This window comes from Paramisgurnus dabryanus, chromosome 1 (genome assembly GCF_030506205.2).
Source record: "Paramisgurnus dabryanus chromosome 1, PD_genome_1.1, whole genome shotgun sequence".
NCBI classification, from domain to species: domain Eukaryota; kingdom Metazoa; phylum Chordata; class Actinopteri; order Cypriniformes; family Cobitidae; genus Paramisgurnus; species Paramisgurnus dabryanus.
Genome location: NC_133337.1, coordinates 38947402 through 38967366, shown reverse-complemented (window position 1 = coordinate 38967366; position 19965 = coordinate 38947402). Strand labels below are relative to the sequence as shown.

Sequence of the window (19965 nt, the reverse complement as noted above, 5' to 3'; positions counted from 1 at the left end):
CTCTGTGGATTTTTCATTTCCCCTGCAAGTAAACATTATTGTGTTTACCTGTTGTTTACACATCTAGTATAAGTTGTGCAGAAATTAGTTGTGATATTTAAACAATTAAACATCTTAAACCATCTGTCTGTCCATCTGTCCGTCCGTCATCCATCCATCCAACTATCCATCCATCCATAACATTCAACCATCACATATCCATCCATCCATAATATCCATCCATAACATCCATCATCCATAACATTAATAACATCCATCTATCATCCATCCATAACATTCATTCATAACATCCATCATCCATAACATTCATAACATCCATCTATCATCCATCCATAACATCCATTCATAACATCAGTCCATCCAACATCCATCTATCCATAACATCCATCCATCCATCCATAACATCCGTCTATCCATCCATCCATACATAACATCCATCTATCCATCCATTAAAACATCCATCTATAATATCCATCCATAACATCCATCTGTCCATAACATATATCGATCACATCCATAACATCAATCATCCATAACATCCATAACATCCATTTATCCATAACATCCATGCATCCATAACATACATCATCCATAACATCCATTTATCCATACATCCATAACATCAATCCATCCATCCATAATATCCATCTATCCATAACATCCCTAACATCCATCCATCCATCCATATCATCAATCATCCATAACATTCATAACATTCAACTATCACATCCATTTATCCATAACATTAATCCATCCATTCATAATATCATCCATAACATCAATCTGTCCATAACATCCATAACATCCATAACATCCATCCATCACATCCATCCATCCATCCATAACATCCATAAATCCATCTATCCATAACATTCAACTATCACATCCATTTATTCATAACATTCATCCATCCATAACATTCAACTATCAAATCCATTTATCCATTACAAGAATCCATCCATCCATAATATCCATCCATAACATTCATCACATCAATCATCTATAACATCATAAAATCCATCTATCATTCATCCATAACATCCATCCACCCATAACATCAATCCATCCATCCATCCATAATATCCATCCATCCATCACATCCATTCATCCATAACATCCATCCATCCATAGCATACATAATCCATAACATCCATCCATCTATCCATCCTTCCATAACATCAATCCATTACATTTATTCATCCATCCAGAACATCAATCCATCCATCCGTAATATCCATCCATAACATACATCATCCATAACATCAATCATTCATAAAGCCCATCATCCATAACATCCATCAATCCATCCTTTACATCAATTCATCCATCAATAACATCAATCCATCCATGACATCAATCCATCCATCCATAACATCCATCCATAACATCTATCCAATCCATCCATCCATCTATCTAGACTGGTATATTGTGACACTCCTAGTAACCAAGTTTTTCTTGTTTTATTTTCGTAAGGTTTATTGGAGCGTATAGTAGTAAACATGTGCTGGTCACGCAGTCATACAGTTTTGTTTTTGTCTCTCTCAGCCCTCCCGATGTGCCTGTGGCATAAACAGCTTTTGTTGTAATGATTTTTACATTTATGAGCTCACTGAAGTGTGATGTCATGACTCTTTAAATGAAACGCGTTCAGATGCTCGCACCTCTTTCTTTGTCTCTCTCACACCCCAAGGGTTAAATCTTTTCACCCCTTCTGTTTCTATGGTGTTAGTCATGTGTGTTTAATATGTGATGAATGGTGTTGTTGTTTATTCTTATTCATCGGCCCTGCTACAAACATAAAAAACCCTATAGATGAATAATATAAAGATACTGTATACTTACTCAGAAGAGTCAATAAAGTAAATGACGAGAGCACCGATGCTCAGAGCAAACACAAGCACCACCTGAAAATACAAGAAATATCTGTTAATATATATACACAAAACACTTTAACACAAATTAACTTTCATCTGTAGAGATTCACTGATATTAATCCAACAATATCAAAAGATAAAGAAGACTATATAAAAGTCTGTAGTATTGTATCAAAGATCACTAACAAAAATAAACCAACTCTGTGGTATTTGCTGCAAAAACACAGTAACCATAAAATTGTTCATGATCTGTTTTTAAAATATGCATGCAAACACTGATCCGGTGTCTGTTTTAAGCCGATCTGGGAGATTTTTCTCATTAGTATGTGTGTCCTGCTGGCACAGACCCGTTTTAATCGACAGATCCTCCTGATGAGATTTGGTCAGAAATTAAATTCTGCGTAAACATCAAGCCACTGAGGACAGACGGTAAACATCAAATGTTACCTACAGCTTTAAGACGGCAGACCCAAAAATAAAAACCGTCATTTACTCCCCCTCATTCCCATCCAAACATGAACCGCTTTAAAGACATATGTCCCTATTCACTTTCACCGTACTAAATATCTGCTTTTGTGTTTCCCACTTCTTCAAACTCATAAGATAAAGATGAGAAAATGAGTTTTGAACAGGTGACAGTACAGAGTCAACGCTGACCCGCTCGCTCTTTCTCTCTCTCGGTGTGTTTGTGTCTCTCATGCATTTTGAATGAGCAGGTAGATTATTTTCCATGAGCGGAAATAGTATTGTCTCTAAACCTATACAAAACTCACAGTTAGAAAACACATGCATCTATTTTTAATGGCCACACGTGATTGTCATAGTCAAAATGTTTCATCGACTGATTGATTTAATCAAACAGTATGGAGATGATGGACTGAATCTCCTCTCTCTGTCCTCGTGGGTCCTGCTGTCTGATTCATGCGTGGTCATGCTTTGACACACATGCATCTGTTTCCATGGCAATGGCTGGCGTTCAGCCTCATCTCAACAGCAGAGGGAGCCGCTTTCAGCTCATCTAACACAACAACAAACCGACAGATTCACAGAAAAACACCAGGCCAATAACCGACCCGACGGAGCAGATACACAGATATTTCATCCATCCTCTCCGAGTTGAATCCTAATCACGACTGCAGGTGGACTCACAATGAAACACTGTCATCACTTCTGCATGATGAATAAAGCCAGACATATTAAAACAAACTGACAACATGTTTGCTACACATGCATCAGACAGACAGTAAACAGACTAGATGTACTGTATGATCTCTGTATTACAGCTGATTGGAGGGAAGAGCTTGAATATGACAAAAGACAGTGTAAGTTATTAAACTAGAAAAAATATTAGCAAAACAATAATTTCTTTCTTTAAATCAGTGGTTGCCCCCACAAAGTCTGTGAGATGCCAGCCACACCAATTTTAATATTCATTTATTACACATTTTATATTAGCTTCTCTTCTTTTATGCATGTAAACATTTTAAACAATGATAAAACATATCAACAAGTCAAATCAAATAAAATCAACAAGTAAAACAAAAAAGTTTTAAGTACTATATCAAAAAGTAGCCCTCCAGTTTGTTTTATTACTTTTGCTCAGCAAAAGCTGGAGACCCCTGCTTTAAATTATTTCCAGCGTTATGGGTGTGACATTTTCAGTCAAAACTTGAAATGGTAAATGGACTGCATTTATATAGCGCTATGGCCATCCAAAGCGCTTTACAATTAGCCTCACATTCACCCATTCACTCACACATTCATACACCGACGGCGGTGTCAGCCATGCAAGGCGCCATCCAGCTCGTCGGGAGCAGCCGGGGTTTGGTGTCTTGCTCAAGGACACCTCAACACTTGGTCCGGTGGAGCCGGGGACTGAACCACCAACCTTCCGGTTTGTAGACAACCTACATGAACCACTAGGCCACTGCTGCCCCAAAACTTGAAATATAATTTCTTAGAGAATGCATTTATCCGTCTATTTACAAGATTTATATTTTAGGGAAATATGCATTTGTTATGGATGTGGCAAAAAAGGGACAACATACTTGTAGGAATTGTAGCAGTAATACCCAACAAATGGAGAAGGGACGGCTCTTGAAAGAGCATTTAATATTACATTTTATTTATTTTATATTTTATTCAATTAATATTATTAATTTTTGTATTTGCATTTATGAAAAAGCGCTATGGACGTGACAATTCTGAAATTTGCAATTACTCAACTTCAATGGCGGTCGGTAACTTCTTTTTCCAAGGTGCACAATGCGAAGCTCGTCACAACATGCATTTACCCATCATGTGGGTGGCTTATCATTTCAAAATATGTGTTCAGCACATCATGTGAACCTACACTCACCTAAAGGATTATAGGAACACCTGTATAATTTCTCATTAATTCAATTATCTAATCATCCAATCACATGGCAGTTGCTTCAATGCATTTAGGGGTGTGGTCCTGGTCAAGACAATCTCCTGAACTCCAAACTGAATGTCAGAATGGGAATGAAAGGTGATTTAAGCAATTTTGAGCGTGGCATGGTTGTTGGTGCCAGACGGGCCGGTTTGAGTATTTCACAATCTGCTTAGTCACTGGGATTTTCACGCAAAACTATTTCGAGGGTTTACAAAGAATGGTGTGAAAAGAGAAAACATCCAGTATGCGGCAGTCCTGTGGGCTAAAATGCCTTGTTGATGCTAAAGATTAGAGGAGAATGGGCCGACTGATTCAAGCTGATAGAAGAGCAACTTTGACTTAAATAACCACTCGTTACAACCGAGGTATGCAGCAAAGCATTTGTGAAGCCACAACACGCACAACCTTGAGGCTGATGGGCTACAACAGCAGAAGACCCCACCGGGTACTACTTATCTCCACTACAAATAAGATAAAGAGGCTACAGTTTGCATTATCTCACCAAAATTGGACAGTTGAAGACTGGAAAAATGTTCTGATGAGTCTCGATTTCTGTTGACACATTCAGATGGTAGAGTCAGAATTTGGCGTAAACAGAATGAGAACATGGATCCATCATGCCTTCTTAGCACTGTGCAGGCTGCTGGTGGTGGTGTAATGGTGTGGGGGATGTTTTCTTGGCACACTTTAGGCCCCTTAGTGCCAATTGGACATCGTTTAAATGCCACAGCCTACCTGAGCATTGTTTCTGACCATGTCCATTCTTTTATGACCACCATGTACTCATCCTCTGATGGCTACTTGCAGCAGGATAATGCACCATGTCACAATCTCGAATCATTTCAAATTGGTTTCTTGAACATGACAATGAGTTCACTGTACTAAAATGGCCCCCACAGTCACCAGATCTCAACCCAATAGAGCATCTTTGGGATGTTTTGGAATGGGAGCTCCGTGCCCTGGATGTGAATCCCACAAATCTCCATCAACTGCAAGACGCTATCCTATCAATATGAGCCAACATTTCTAAAGAATGCTTTCAGCACCTTGTTGAATCAATGCCATTAAAGCAGTTCTGAAGGCGAAAGGGGGTCAAACACAGTATTAGTATGGTGTTCCTAATAATCCTTTAGGTGAGTGTATGTGAATCACGTCAGGATGCACATGGTTCACATGATGCAATAAACACATATTTTGACATGACGACCCACACACATGACACTGTGAACACATATTTTGAATTTGCTCCACTTAGAAGAGAAGTCACCCACCGCCATTGCTCAACTATGGACAATAATAAAAAAAATGCTTTAAAAACTTTAATTTTACTTGTCATAATAAAGTTGACATTTGCATGGAATTGCCCTTATACAGGTGAAAAATCCCCAGTTAAATATTATTAATCCAACAATTGTGGTATATTAATCAGATGTACGGTTTTATGTCTAACATGTCCTCTCTCTTATTTGAGATCTAATCTGTGTGCCTGAAACAGAAACCCTCTTTGATTTCTAATCGCTGCTGGTGATCTAAGACATGTGAGTATTTGACAAGAGCGCAAGAGGATCTGATCTGACCCACTGTCACCCGCTGAAGAAAGACTCAAGCCCGAGTTAAAGTGTTTACTACAGCTAGAGTAACATTAGATACAGAGGTCACAGGTCAGCTCTCATTTCATCAACTCTGCTCCGTACAAGACTCATTCATACTCATTGTCAAACTAAATTAAAGTCACAATTTTAAAGTTGATAATCATATTAGTTAGATGATGATAGACTCAGGTTAAGTTAGCCAGAATGAGCTGCAAAGTGCAGCTGGTAGTCTGGTTAAGCCACACTAGTCTTTAGGTAATAAAGGTTAAACTCATTAACAGTACAATGATGACGAATGCCAGATGTTTGACACTTGGGTTTGTGGTAAATGTCACAGAGTTTAATGGGCTGAATAAAGCAGATATAGAGACACAGCAGGAAACCTGACCCTTCACTTACACATCATCATCTGTCAACAAAAGATTGAGGAGAGAGGGGGGGGGGTATTTACAGCAGGTTAGTGAATTATTTAAAGCGCTCTTCATCATCATCTTCACTCTCAGTAAATGAGGGTCAGGGGAGCAGAGAGCAAGAAATGTCAAAGATCTTCTATTGAAACATCTGCTGCTGATGGAGACCATTAGTGCTGCTCTCACTTATAGTTATGAATTATAAATGACAGTGAAGAGCTGAGAATTAACAGCATCATCTCATTAAGCTGAGACAAATTTCAAACATCAATTTATACAGGTTTAAGTACACTTACTGCTATTTTGCCTTTATTCTGTTTATTCTGACCCTACTGAAAAATCTAACTAAGACCAGCATAAGCGGGTATCTACTTTTAGCTGGATTAAGGTGGCAAAGCTGGTGGGTTAGCTGGTCTTCCAATTAGACCATCTTAAAAAGTGACCAAACACAGCTGGACCAGCTAGCTAAACCAGTTAAAACAGCTCACCAACTTATGCTGGTTTTAGTTGGATTTTTCAGTAGGGTAATCTCATATGAAATTCAGTCAGGTGAAGCGGGAGGTTTGATATTTACAACCGATACATGATCTATAATGCTTTAGGGTAGGGTTGCACCAGTCATTCGTAAGTTCTTACTTAAACTGAGACGTAAAGTTAAAACTAGAGGCTTAGTAACTACTAGCTAGTTTATAACTAACTCTTTACTTTGTTTTTAAGGCAGTATGTAGCTAGTAGGTTGTAATCTCTCTGTAAAGTAATGCATTGTCGCATAGAATGAGGTCTATTTTTCTTAACTCAATCACAAGCCTTCTAATACGTAAACAGGAAATAGTCTGAACGTAATTTCAAACTCATTCTTGACTGGCCTAAACTGAAAGTTAAAAAAGACGTTAAAGCATACGTTATCAAACTTAAAACATTACACGTTTAATTGAAAATATCTATCCCACACATGGAGGACAAAATAAATAGAAAGAAAATTAAAATCTTATTTTAATTGATGGATACACAAAGCATTTCTTGAAAACTCTTTAACGAACTTGCGGCTCTTCATAATCAATTATGAGCTCATTGATGTGAATCTGGCTGACATCTTATTCTGACCGTTATTCATGGACAGAGGCTTCCATAAATATTTTTAAATATTAATAACGTATATTAATATTAATGGTGCAACGCAAAAACATTTAGTAGTGTGTAAGTTGTAACTACGGTAAGTGCCCATTTACATTGTAACTTATGCACAGCTAATGCAACCGGGCCCAGGTGCATAAAACAAAACTCATGTCTTCGAAACTGTCCAGATGTTAATATTGTGTGTATCAAAGCATCCAACATTGCATATGTAAACACATCACACATTAAATACACGAAAATACAATAAATATATGCTTGGCTTGTGTGTGTGTGTGTGTGCGTGCGTGCGTGTGTGTGTGTGTGTGTGTGCTCCATAAACAGGACAGTGAGTTTGTCCCTGTAGAGGTGTAACTAGAGCACCCACATCTCTTTAAACCTCATATAATCCCGTTCAGGTCACTCCAACGTCTCCAGACAGAAAATAATCAATTATATTTAGCATAGACAATGATGTGGTATTATTGAGGTGTCATTTAAATCCAATTAAGCCCAATTTCCCTCCAAATTCCTCCTCCTAATAAATTATTGCTTTATTTTCATTGATTTTGGGGTTGAAATATGACCTAGATGTAGCTGACACACTGTCCTAACACCACACGACCCGGCACAATAACTGTCACAAAAAATAATTACACCAAGATTTCACAACACAACAGCCAAACTTCTGGATTACTGCATCTGTACATCACAGATTTATAGACACTGTTCAGATGGGTCTTATTTGCTTGAAGAAGTGTTTTGAGTCAACTTACAGAAAAAAAAAAAAAAAAATAAAATGTCAAATAAATCTTTGGTGTCCCCAGAGTGCGTATGTGAAGTTTTAGCTCAAAATATCATATATATATATATATAAATTGACACTTTGTAGGTGTGAGCAAAAATGTGCAGTTTTCGGGTGTGTCCTTTAAAAACGCAAATATGTTGATCTCTGCACTAAATGTCAGTGTCGTGGTTGGATAGTGCAGATTAAGGGGCGGTGTTATTATAATAAGATCCCCTTCTGACATCACAAGGGGAGCAAAAGTTCAATGACATATTTTTTCACTTGCTTGCAGAGAATGCTTTACCAAAACTAAGTTACTGGGTTGATCTTTTTCACATTTTCTAGGTTGATAGAAGCACTGGGGACCCAATTTTTGCACTTAAACATGGATAAAAGTTAGATTTCCCCTTTAAATAAAACTATTAACCTTTTTTGTTTATTAATTGTTCCTCACAATTAAACAGCTGCTGGTGTTTCATTCACATTCTGAATACACAAATAATGAATCTCCATAAACAATGAATCAAGTAAATGATGTATGCGGCTGAAACTCTGTAGCTGTTTCAGCATCTATGACAGATGAACACTGATGATGAGAATAATACATTAACTACAGTCATTAAACCAGCGTAAAACACAGACAGCGTATGAATTAATAAAACCTTCCTGAAATATTCCTCAAGTACATCTCACAGAGGAAGAAGATAAAAAAGAGGAAAGACACATTTAGCCTTTTTTTTATAAAAGTTGCCCGCCAGCATTTTTTTTGTGATTTTCACAAAAGTTTCACAAATGCCTTCAAGGAAAAATTTCTTCTAAAAATATATAAACATAAAAAATATATCAATAGAAAAAAACAAAGATAGTTTCATCCTATCTTTATTTTTTTCTCTGCTTATAAATTCTTAAATATAGGTATTTTTCTTGAAAAGCTGAAAAAATTGCATTTTTGTGAAATAACTTTGTAATGCAGGGTTCACATCAGACATGGTAGAGGTGGCAAGTGCGAGTGATTTACATGTTAAGTCAATGCAAAGACGCAATTCGGCATCGTCGAATGACTAGAATTTCACGCGTGAATGAAGCGAGTAACCTCAAATGTTCAAGTGTCCTACTACGCGCGAAAAACCACACCATCTAGTGGATAATCGTGGTATTACAGATAACCATAAAATCTCATGAGGGACAAGTTTTTTTTATGCAAACGTTTTCTCTTAATTGACTCGTCAATGGCGGGAAAAGAGTTAAAGAAAAATATTCAATTCTAAATCTATAAATGTTAGATTTAGGGGTTGGCTGAGGGAAGGCGATACAGTTTATACAGTATACAAGTTGTTACGTCCATGAGATGTTTGATTGGTTAGCGTCCTGATTAGGGCTGTCTTGTGATTTTATATTCACATGTCCTTACAGATCCTTCATATTTGTGATCTGGTCTTTGAAATCCAGTCTAAAGTAGAGTCTAAAGAATGTTCTTTACAATGTGTAGGACAGCGGTCACCAACCTGCCTCCTTTACATCCAACCCTGCTTCAGCACACCTGCCTCCGATTTTTGGGTAGCCGTGAAAAGAATGATTGTCAGGTCCAGGTGTGTTTGATGAGGGTGGGAGGTGAACTCTACAGGAAAGTAAATCTCCAGAAAAGGGTTGGTGACCACTGGTGTGGGATGATTTTATGTAGAAAACTGTAAATCACACAAAAATGACTCTAGCTGGGTTTTCACAGGCAGGATCACAAATGTTCAATGACTGTATCCATCACATGCACTACATTTAAAATACACCATACCTAGTTGCTTAAAATACTGTACACACACACTAACACACACCTGCTGGAGGAAGTTAACTGCTGTCGCCATGGTTACAGACCAGCCTCACTAAACTACGAATATAAGGAGCCATCACTGTAATCTAGAGAGGAAATGACTCATCAATTAACCAGCGGAAGCGCACACAGACACACAACACACACATACACACAAACAAACACAAACATGTTTTCCTGTAGCAAACTTGGGAGAGCTTTGCATTAGCAGTGAAAAGTCATGAGTTTGATCCCACATACTGACCAGAAATATAGTTAGTAATGCATTAAAGTTTCTCCAAAATATATAAATGTAACACACACACACACACACACACACACACTTAAAAACTCTTAAAATTTACCATGTTTTACTACATTTAACTGTGGTTTTCATTGTAAAGCCAAAGCAACCACAAAATTACTTATGATTTTACTACAGTAACTGTATTTAATCGTGGTATTCGTAGTGAAATCGCAGGTAAAACTACGGCTGGCTTCTTATTACCAAAGTCAGATTGTGTGCTGTAATAAATTAATATCTGAATGGCAACCTCCTCATCTCACAGTATATGAATAAATTATGATGTAGCCTATATGTTTGAAGAGAAACACATTTGTCTATTTACACTGCGTGTGTTTAATCTACATTACAAAGGCAAAAGCTACTATACTGTAAGTAGACCCCAACAGTGCTTTAATAATTTAAAGGGGACATTTTACAAGAGTTTTTAAAGATGTAAAATAAATCTTTGGTGTCCCCAGAGATGTTTTAGCTCAAAATATCACATAGATAATTTATTATAGCATTTTAAAAATGCCACTTTGTAGGTTTGAGCAAAAATGTGCCGTTTTGGGTGTGTCCTTTAAAATGCGAATGAGCTGATGAAAAGCAAACACTGATCACCATAATGGTGGTTTGTTGAAATTGAAACTCAATCGTGCTGTCAATTATTTTCTCTCTCTCTGCACTAAATGTCAGTGTCGTGGCTGGATAGTGCAGATTAAGGGGTGATATTATTATAATAAGATCCCCTTCTGACATCACAAGGGGAGCTATTTTTTCACATGCTTGCAGAGAATGGTTTACCAAAACTAAGTTACTGGGTTGATCTTTTTCACATTTTCTAGATTGATAGAAGCACTGGGGACCCAATCATAGCACTTAAAAATGAAAAAAGGCAGATTTTTACACTATGACCCATTTAATAAAAATATTAAATATTTGTGAACAAACATAAAAATGCAAATAAAAAAGAAATCTTAGGACAAAAACCCCTGATTTTAATCCACACATCAGATAAAACTACACCATAATTTATGAAACACTGCGACACACAAACTCACCAGCACACGTCCAGTGAGCGTCTGAGCAGAGATCATGACCCCGGCCCAATCCTTCACTGAGGTCATCCAGCCCACCTCACTGGGCGGCGCCCCCGTCTCACGATCCCCTCCTCCTTTAATCCCACCATCACTGATGACAGCTGGATTACTCACCCGCTGCACATTCTGAAGAGAGAGAGAGAGAGAGAGAGAGAGAGAGAGAGAGAGAGAGAGAGAGAGAGAGAGAGACTCATTCAGACAGCATCTACAACAACAACATCTTCATTCTGCTTCAACAAACATCTAAACGTCAGACACTGAATGTCGGTAACACATCCAGCTCATATTTTACTTCAAATTCAAAAACAAAATAAGACATTAGGATTTGCATGAGAAAAACAGAGCACTTATTGTTCATGACAGTAAAACACATGACCTCTTTAACTCTCATTACTGGAGTCTATATTTAAGCATTATCATATTTGTTACACTGATTAAAAAAAAAAACATCTGCATGAGCAGATCCATGAAAACTAAATCAGCTGACAGAACCAAGTGTATCTGGACCAGAAACATCTAATCATCTTAATGATATTACATCTGCAGATTGAAGTTTATCTGTACACGACAGAAGATAAGGTGGATCTTCATTTTTTTTTACTTTGTATTTTTGTGAGACTATTTTCTGCATCACCCCATAAAGCAAAACAATGTATTTCTCTTGGCAAAATATGTTTTATGTATATGCCAAATACATTTTGCAGAAAGTAAAGTAAAGTATATTTGAAAATATATTTAGTTTAACTTTCATATAGTAACATCTATTTCAACATTTATTTCAGGGGCAACAAATACATTTTTAATTTTACAATGCATACGAAAAAAAAATATAGGTTTTCTGGCCAAAGTTTAAAAGTTTGAATACAATATAAAATTATAAGCGTATTTCTGCAGTTGAAAATATATTTACTTCGAATATAAATGCTTTAAAATATATTTCAAAATATACAAAAAACGGCCAAAAAATATTTTGGTGAAAAATACATTTGTGTAAACATATTTCAAAATATATTTCAGCTCATATATTTTTTTGCCATTTTTGTATATTTCGAAATATATTTAAAATTATATTTGAAAATATATTTTTTTCCATATGGGACAACACATTTTTTTTGCTACCAAATTGTTTTTCTGCATAATTGTTCCTGAATACCCTTTTTATTTCATTTATTCAGACCACACAAGTAACCCTGTTAAATTTTTTTATTAAACATAGAATCAGTTTGGATGAAATGTGCAACTCTTATCATACAATATTACGCATGTAACCGTGTTCTAGTCAAGACCACCTAAACCAAGACCAAGACAAGACCAAGACTTTAAGGGGCCAAGACCAAGGCACGTATTCATTTGTTGACAGATTTTTTTGGACAATCTCATCCATCTTTTACAGGCACGAAAAAAAATCAAATAAGAAATAAGATTTTTATCCAACCACATTAATGATGTTATAATACATAAATCAGACAATGCACCAGCAAATTGCTTCTATGCAGCGGTTGCTACTAGTGTATTTTAACTGGTTGCTAGGGTGTTGCTTTGCTGTTACTTAAGCTGGGGACACACCTAAGGATTTTTGCAAAGATTACGAATGTAATTTGTTCATATCAACTTATCATGCCCAGTCTTTTTCAGTTATGCTCAGTCTTTGTGTACAGTCATAAGATCAATCATTAAGTGTGTGTTGTCTAATGATTGTAGTCTTAGAATTTGCAGTCTTTCTCACAAAGATTTTATCAAATGTGTTTAGTATTTGCAACTGGCACCGGAGAATGAAAAGTTAAACAGGGCGGCAGTGCAGAATCATGACTAATCAGTTATTAAATGTGTTGTGCTCCTTTCTGACGGTCAAAGATTTTAAATCTGCTCCTGTCACAAGAAACAATCCTTAAGTGTGTTGTGTCCAGTCTTAGTATGTTTTAACAAGTCCTTAGGTGTGTCCTCAGCTTTAGTCTGAGACCAAGACAAGACTGAGACCAAAGACAGTTGAGACCGAGTTCAAAAAATGATCTTAAGCACTATAACACTAGCATATAATGTTTTACATTTGACAAACACTACAGCAGTGTCGCCAAACACACCCTTCACCTGCTTCTCTTCAACTGTAGACATCATTCTGTCTAAGACCTATGGAGGGTCTAAAACAGGATCTCTGTACTAGAGTCAGGTGTCGGCCAGAGAATGCCACATATGTGAGACACGCAACACAAGCAAACAATCTTACATGTCACGCTGAAATATACACGCACACACGTTAGTGCCGACCTACCGGCATACAGCAAAGAGGAAATACAAGCACACACCCCTTAAAGACTTTATAAAGACTGTGACCCTGACGGCTCCACGGCTGTGAGGTGACCGTCTGCTGGACAGAAGGATGATTGACAGCACCACAATCTTAACATATGACACTAGTAGTAGAAAGTGTACAACGGTGATGGGACATTTACGTACAGATGTTTACAGGTAACAGAGACAGAAACGATGACAAACTATTACAAAAAAACCTCACAGTGACATCACAACCTGCTGTGACGTACTACACATAAAAGACTGACAGCTGTGTCACAGCAAGCGTCTCTGTCACTGACAGCAGATCAGTTTATCTCTAGGTCATCTGTACCACTGCACTGGTATCAGATGGCTGCGGACTCTCATAACACCTGTCAACACTGACCTCAGAACAGCAGACTGACTAACTAAAGACTCGCTTCAATGACCTTACACTGTTTTCAAAGAAGAACGATACAAACATGAGCAGATATCACAGTCATCTTCCTTTCTCTTTATTCTTGCTTTCCAGAAAAAGTCACATTTATTATGATCACTATCAGAACAGACCACTCATTTGACAAATAATCTCAATTTTATAATGAAGTGATGGCAAGCTGTATTTTATAATCATTTAAATCTGGTTTAGAGATGTTGTTTTGACACAACACACAAAGAGGCATACACTGTAAAAACTTTTCTTGTTGCACTTACATTTTTAAGTTACAATTAAACTTTCTTGACTAGTCAGGAGTTGGTATAATTAAAACAAGGTTACTTTTATAATTTATAGCAACTTCTTAAAAGTTGAAATAACTTATCAAATCAAGTTGTTTAAACTTAAACATTTAAGTGCAAAAAATAATTGTTACAGTGTATGATTATAAAATATCGACTATTATACCACAGGTCTGTTGAATGCTGTATTCTGATTGGTCGAGAAATTTTCCGTGGGTATGCATTAATTTCTGATAACCGCACACCTAACTTGTCAAATCTCTTAAAAATAGGCAGCAGAGCAATATTTGTGGTAACCGTGATATAAGAGGAATAATTGACTCCGATTCTGTGAATATTTGAAAATAATACTTCGCGTCGTGCCGCATTAACACCTTGGGTGTGCATTATTTTCTTATAATTCAATGGCCCGCCGTCAATTATTCCTTACTTATTATTATTATTTATGAATAATCAGAATTAATAATTTTATTAGCATTGATCATTGAGCAACTTCAGCTGAAATTAACAAACATATCACACAATCCAAAACCTCTCAGGCTTTTCTAACCGAGGACATTAAAACACAATCTTCACCCCTGAATGCCTCACGGAAACACACTTGTGTAGCGCTGCATAACTGCAGATATTTTTCTGAGCGAGTCTAAAGAAACTTCAACACTCCATCATATGAGCGTCATCTCTGTTTGCTGCCCTAAACTGACCAATCACATACTGTACCATACGGGAAAACTCAGGATTTGTATGCTTGAAACAGACATTCATGGTTCTGTAAATGTGCTCTGATGTTTTCACTTATGTGAGATGAACTACTGACAAAACTAATTTGATTCAGTTTAAACCCACAGAAAATAAAACAATTTACGAATAGTTCAGACAACAATATGATAAAGCCAGAGAAGGAAGTTGTAAAAAAAGTGAAAAGAGTCGAGCTGAAGTGATTGAGACAATGACTGTAAACATGCTCAATATTACACAACTGTAAATGTTTGTCTGAGCAATTACTGTGAAACACAGTCTGTCTCCTAGAATATACACATACATAAATAACACAATCACACACAAATGACTATTAATACAACAGGCCTCAGACCAGCTCTCAGAATAAATAAACACACTTTATAAATGGATATTAAAGAGCTGTCTGTGTAAGAAACATCAACATTACAGAGATACAATAATAAAACACGTTGTATTGTGTAAGACTGAATCTATTACTTGATGTTATATCTACACTTGAAGAAGATTAAATATTCTCAGAAATTCTCCTATGTTTGGCAAACCTTATTATCATATTTCTCTATCATAATGAGGGGAGCAATGAGGTGTTGTTATGGTAACTTCTTTTTGGCACCCCTCTCTTAGATACCGGTGCATAATGCTCACTAAAATAAAAATAAAATCTTAGAACCTTAGCACTGATGAAGAACAGGATGATAACCGCTGTCCTGTCCAGCTTAATGACCTCGGTCTTTATAAATATTTGATTTAATAGATGGCAAAGTTGAAAGAGAAATGGCCAGCAGTGATGGCAGAGATCCCTCCATCCAATTAATGCTGTAAAAAGGTCCCTCATGATTTATAGAGACGAGATCTGTCAGTAACACACAACTGAAAATCATCCTGAAGAAATGAAGCCTATTAATCTTTCTCTAAATGATTCATACTTTATCAATACATTTACAACTAAATTCTCTATGTAAATTAAATGTGTTAATAAATAACAGAATATGTCTGTTAAATCCTAAAACAAGGATCACTGGTACTAAAGCTCGTACTCAAATTAATCTGAACGAACCACTAACACCCACTATACCTGCTAAGGGAGTCACTTTTCTAAACAATCAGGGCCTGTATTCATAAAGATTCGAAGAGTCCCCTCTGAAAACTCTTAATTTAGCTAAAAAAAACTGTTACGTAGGAGTCTTAGCTTAAGAGCGATTCAGGACTGATCTGAGAGCAACTCTGAGTAAGGAAAAGGCAAAAGCCGTTTCTCAATATGCGTTCTTGTCTGTACTTGTGTTCTTGTGGACTTGTGAAACGTCATCAGTCCCGGCCCAAGTACTGTTCCAATTCAAAGTTCGCATCAAGCCCAAGTTCACATAAAATCCCCGGATGTGTTCTTGATCCGCCCATTTTATCGAGGATGCATCAGAGGAGACTTGTGTGGACTTATGAAAGCGAAGTTTCCCAGAATGCATTTCGCGTCAGGAGTTCGTTCTTCCGAGTCTGAACTTGCAAGTTCGAACTACCAAGGACACAAGTCCGAGTTCGGCGTACTTGGTTTTGAGAAACGGCTAAAAACTTTTATCTTAGTGAGGAGGCGGGGTTGACCCTGTTGCTATGTGTGACACAATCTTTTGAAGACTGTGATTGGTTGGTTGTCCAAGAAGGAAGAAAAAGAGTGCTATTAAATAAAGGATCTATTATTAGCCATCAGTTTGAAATTACAGGTATTCTTTATATATATTACGTCATACTTAACGTATTTGATAGGAAATACACAGTGACAATGTTTTGTAAGTTTGTGTGATTACTTTGCTTATAGACGTCTGTAACAGACCTAAATCATCTCTGCTGCATAGTAGCGTTTTTTTTTCTAGTTACCGAATCTGTTACTGTTGTTAATGTAGTGATGACTTTTATTTCTGGCGCTATATTATATTATTATGTCTCTAATAAGATCGGTCACAAACATGATTCCTGCACGATCTAATGTATTGCATGTGATTAACTTACTGTCATGTATGGTGTGCAACATTTTTTGTCTCCCTCTTCATGTTTTGTCCACTTATCCAGCTGCTAAAAAAACTCTTAAGCCTCTTAAAAGTCCTCTTCCATGCCCCTAACAATTTTGACCTTAAGACCTCTTTTAAGGGTTAAGATGCTTTCTGAATTCTTTTTTTCTTTACTAGGATTGTTTCTTAAATTTTAAGAGTAAACGCCCACATTTCTAAGAATTTTCTTAGAATTGTATCACTAAGAGCTACTCTTTGCATTAAGATTCTTTATGAATACGGGCCCTGACTTTTTGACTTTTCTTGGTCACGCTGGATAATAAAAACCTCTCAGACTTTGGTCTTTGTTCACCCATCATAAGGTCAATCCAGGCAGAGGTCAATCATTACAGTACATCAAGTGTTACAGTAATATAAATCAACACAGAGCTCTTGACCCCCGATTGCTTTTGGACGACACTCACAAGGAAAGAAAAACCCTGATGAAGCATTTGTCGGATGAAAATCATTTTGTGTCAGTCAGTTTAAAATGAGAATGTTTTAAACTAGGGCTGCAAAATTATTAATCGCGACTAATCGTTTGCAGAAAAAAAGTTTTTGTTTACATCATATATATATGTGTGTGTACCACTGATCTATATAAATGACTGGATTGCGCATTACGTCACACTTGTGAAGCCACCACGCCGCCATGTTGGTATACCCAAACATTCTATTAAATCAATGGACGTTATCAGATTTTAATGATAAAACATCACTTTACTCGTCTTCATTTTTATATCTGATGTAAATCCCTGTACATTATTACAACGCAAACGTCCTAAGCATGTACATAGTTATTTACTGAAAGTAGTACATTTTAGTTTTTAATCAGTTATTATGCATTCTTCATTACAGTATCAGATCAGCAGACAGACCGCAGCATATTTAGTATTAATGACAAACGTGCTCATTCTGAAATCTAAATAAATAATCATGCTTTGTACTGTATGTGCATGCAATAATTTGATGGTTTTGTAATAATGTTATCTAAACTTACAAGTCACCTAAAATAATTTAGAGAAATAACGCTGACCGTGTAGCTGAATGTCCAAAAAAACTTTATTTATACCCGTGTTATTAACAGAATGCAGCAGACACACGACTTATAGTGCGACTTACATGTGTTTTTTCTCTTCAAAAAGCATTTTTGACTGATGCGACTTATACTCCGGAAAATACGGTATATATAAATACACACACATGCATGTATATATTTAAGAAATATTTACACATTTTTATATTTATATAGAATATATATTATAAATACTTATAAAAACTTAATATACACTCACCTAAAGGATTATTAGGAACACCTGTTCAATTTCTCATTAATGCAATTATCTAATTAACCAATCACATGGCAGTTGCTTCAATGCATTTAGGGGTGTGGTCCTGGTCAAGACAATCTCCTGAACTCCAAACTGAATGTCAGAATGGAAAAAGAAAGGTGAATTAAGCAATTTTGAGCGTGGCATGGTTGTTGGTGCCAGACGGGCCGGTCTGAGTAATCCCAGTTACTGGGATTTTCATGCACAACCATTTCCAGGGTTTACAAAGAATGGTGTGAAAGGGAAAAATTGGACAGTTGAAGACTGGAAAAATGTTGCCTGGTCTGATGAGTCTTGTTTCTGTTGAGACATTCAGATGTTAGAGTCAAAATTGTCGTAAACAAAATGAGAACATGGATCCATCATGCCTTGTTATCACTTTGCAGGCTGGTGGTGGTGGTGTAATGGTGTGGGGGATGTTTTCTTGGCACACTTTATGCCCCTAAGTGCCAATTGTTTTAATCGTTTAAATGCCACGGCCTACCTGAGCATTGTTTCTGACCATGCCCATCCCTTTATGACCACCATGTACCCATCCTCTGATGGCTACTTCCAGCAGGATAATGCACCATGTCACAAAGCTTGAATCATTTCAAATTGGTTTCTTGAACATGACAATGAGTTCATTGTATTAAAATGGCCCCCACAGTCACCAGATCTCAACCCAATAGAGCATCTTTTGGATGTGGTGGAACGGGAGCTTCGTGCCCTGGATGTGCATCCCACAAATCTCCATCAACTGCAAGATGCTATGCGTTCAATATGGGCCAACATTTCTAAAGAATGCTTTCAGCACCTTGTTGAATCAATGCCACGTAAAATTTAGGCAGTTCTGAAGGTAAAAGGGGGTCAAACAGTGACTGATATTTAGTGTATTGATTGTAGGTGAGTGTATTTATATACATAATTATTATACACAGTACACACACATATGATGTAAACAATGGAAATATTTGCTGGTCATTTACATTCATGCATTTGGCAGATGCTTTCATCCAAAGTGACTTACAGTGCAATACAAGGTAAACATTATGTTGCATTGGATTGAACCCGTGAAATTTTGTGCTGCTCTCGCAATGCTGAGCTACAGAAACAAAACCTTCATTTAAAGCTCAGGTGATGGTCTTTAAAAACACATGGCCAGAAGCCTCAAGCACAGACGACAGCAAACAGGTCACGTACATCGGGTGAGATGAGCCAGAAGAGCTTTTCAGATGAATGGAAATGCTAACGAATCTGCTTCGGCACCACAGCAAACGTAATTAAATGAAATCCCTGTCATTTCTCATGGGATAAATGCTTTTGTATATGCAAATCAGACCCAGTGCTATTTGCACGACATAATAAATTACTATTCACAGAGCCAAGCTACAGCGATAAGTCAAAACTTTTATCTAAATGGGATGTTTAAGAAACTTTTTTATTAAGCGTCCCAGTAGAGATTTATCAAAATGCTAATGAAATGA

The 19965-nt window shown here is 36.8% G+C and overlaps 1 protein-coding gene across 9 annotated transcripts in view; it reads right to left on the bottom strand.

Moving 5' to 3' along the window:
• The window catches only part of LOC135757588 (calcium-activated potassium channel subunit alpha-1a-like), a 77477-nt gene that overhangs the window by 48839 nt on the left and 8673 nt on the right, over positions 1 to 19965 (bottom strand). For all 9 annotated transcript variants that reach the window (XM_065272179.2, XM_065272180.2, XM_065272181.2 and 6 more), the window contains exons 2-3: positions 11344 to 11508; positions 1843 to 1904 (exon numbers count right to left, since the gene is read on the bottom strand). In XM_065272179.2, coding sequence (XP_065128251.2) covers positions 1843 to 1904; positions 11344 to 11508 — 227 coding nt within the window. The remainder of the gene's footprint in view (positions 1 to 1842; positions 1905 to 11343; positions 11509 to 19965) is intronic.